General features: G+C 38.3%; 1 protein-coding gene across 1 annotated transcript in view; it reads right to left on the reverse strand.

Moving 5' to 3' along the window:
• Positions 1 to 2178, reverse strand: part of LOC130075337 (homer protein homolog 3) — a 56873-nt gene extending 54695 nt beyond the window's left edge. Inside the window, exons 1-2 of the mRNA XM_056239945.1 lie at positions 1815 to 2178; positions 1148 to 1194 (exon numbers count right to left, since the gene is read on the reverse strand). Coding sequence (XP_056095920.1) covers positions 1148 to 1170 — 23 coding nt within the window. The 5' untranslated portion in view covers positions 1171 to 1194; positions 1815 to 2178. The remainder of the gene's footprint in view (positions 1 to 1147; positions 1195 to 1814) is intronic.
• Positions 2179 to 2661: the final 483 nt, after the last annotated feature.

Here is a 2661-nt window from a genome sequence, read left to right on the forward strand (position 1 = left end):
AATTCGATCTCAAACAGTTTCATTAAAAGTAGTTATTACTCACACACCTGTGTGACGTCATAAACTAACGTAGTTGAACTTTGACATAAAAAAATCTAAATTATGACGTCATAATTTCCACTTTTTATGTTGATTTCAATTAAGTATGTCGTCACTTTTTATCTCATAAATCTGATTTAGTATGTTATAACTTATGTCATAATTTCCACTTTTTATGTTATTATTTAAACTTTTGTCATATGAAGGTATAATGATGGCATTCTAAGTCATCATAAGTCATTCTAAGTCATCATTTATGTCAATTTCGACACGTCATCATCATAATTTTGAAGATTTACGAAAGCGTGGTGGAAAAGGGCATCCATATATTTTTTTCATATATTCAAATAAGAAATAAATGTATTCTTTGGAATAACGTGCACAGATGAATCATTCACAACAAGACCAGGCATGCATTACGCATATAAAATGTAAAATGTTAATTAAAACTTGAAAACAAAGAAGGATGGTTTGAAGGACAAAGACTGGAGTTATACGGCAGAAATGAGGCCAGGTGTGTTCTGGTTCTGACCCGAAAGCTAATGAAGCGCTCCATCACTATAATACACCGCTTTAACCCATTACTGGCCTCCCGAAGGTCACAACAGAAACGCGTCGGGAAGGACACTCGAGACGCCACAGAACATACATTGTGCGGTCGTCATGGCAACTGAAAAAAACAATACCGGCAGTTTCATAAACAATATCCCGAGACCTTTTTGTGCAGCGGCAGCCGTGATGGGGTGTCATTTCTCAGAGAGATTAATACAGTACCAGAAGAAAGCTCTCTTTATATATGCATATCCATAATTCCCATTAAAATGTCCAGCTAAGAGCCGGATTAATGGGTCATATGAAAAACAGGTGCAAAGTGATTATTTAAAAGTGCATTTAAAAAAAAAAATGTTTAAAAGGCTGATGGTCTAGATAGCAAGCTGTCTGATTTATACATAACTTATGAGACAAATAATTGTCTAAATTGACTGTGCAACGTTGCAAAATAATGTTATGCACTGATAATAAGATTCTCTAAAATTGATGTCGATTTGATCAATGTATCTTATCTGGTCCATATTCACAAAAAAATATGAAAAATGATCCGTCTTACCTCTCTCTGTGCAATGGATACATTCTTACTGGACAGGTGAGGGTCTTCTTCTGCCGTTAGAAATGAGAGAATGAACACAAATAACATATAAACCCAACATTGTTAATACGGAGAAAATTAATGACATATTTGGGTCAAGGGCGGGGATGAAGTTCAAGAACTCAAAGGCCTTTTAAATTAATCTTGATCAACAAAAATCTTTTTAAACAAAACCAATGCATGCATAATTACAATAACTATTTATAATGAATACATCATATCCTAGAAAGATGATAAATCTATCAGTGTCGATTCTTTGGCTGAACCGAGATTTATGGGTAGTTGACAAATATAATTTTCTACATTCAATAAGATTAAAATGTGTGAAAAAAGTGTGTGTTTGAGATGTTGCAAATGAAGTTAAATACCCTTTTCATGAAACAGCATGTAAACAATCATATAAAAATGGTTTAAAACGCTGTCATACTGCAGGACTTTGCTTAACATGTCAAATACACAAAGATGATTCCACCGTTTCCTAATGCACAACTGACATAAACACATAAACAGTTTCCAGATGTCTAAACGCCATTTCAAGTCTTTAATCGCCGACGGTCACCAGTGCTGTAGTAAGTTTGTGCTCAGTTCAAGTCTCCTAAGTTCCTATAAATGAGAATATGACTCTTACCCCATGTCGTTGTAAACACACAGGATGTCAAACTCTTGTTCCTGTTCTGGATAACAGCCTGTAGATTGTGTTAAAGATCAGTAATCCGTGTGTGTGTGTGTGTGGAGTCTGTCTACACCGTGGACAAGGTTTATATCTGCATGGCATCAAGCGAATGCAACACTAGCAGCCGCAGAAACTGGACGTGATGACCGGGGCGCGTGTCAGTTCCTCTTTTTCCCGTGTTTTTCTTTGGTTGCGCGCGCGGACACGCGGGATTCCCGCGTTCTGATGTTTCCCGCAGCGACTTTGATGACGTGCCGCGACTGTTACTTTGTAACCAGTTTTCGCTTTGATGCCTCTGTGCGCGAGCGGGTTTTGAAGAGACTCTTCTCTCTCACACACACACACACACACACACACACACACACACACACACACACACACTCGCGCTCTAGTGGACAGAAGCAGAACCGCAGCTTCTTCATTGCGGCGTCTTCTTCTTCTTCTCGCCCTCTAGTGATTACAGAGTAAAGAGCCGTTAATCATATGACCCTAATGAGACACTACAACCCTTCACAAACGCCAGTGAAACCGTGGCGTTCCCATGTTTCGCGGACATGTGCTTATGGTCGGCTAATAGTGTTTTCTGAGCATGCACCATTATGCTTCTTTTGGACATGCATCATGTTCTTTGAAACACCCAAGGCCCACGGTGTCTTTTTTTATAAACACTTTTTGTTATAATTGTTGAAACTCTCTTCACATCCTGAGAGCAATAAATAAAAGAAATGGCATGATATTAAAACATGTCTATATATATTTCCCGGTTCTGAGGTCAGTGGGTAGCTATTCGGGGCTTTGGCCC

The sequence above is a fragment of the Rhinichthys klamathensis genome, unplaced genomic scaffold, assembly GCF_029890125.1.
Source record: "Rhinichthys klamathensis goyatoka isolate OS25496 unplaced genomic scaffold, OSU_Roscu_1.1 h1tg000575l_1, whole genome shotgun sequence".
In the NCBI taxonomy this organism is placed as follows: Eukaryota; Metazoa; Chordata; class Actinopteri; order Cypriniformes; family Leuciscidae; genus Rhinichthys; species Rhinichthys klamathensis.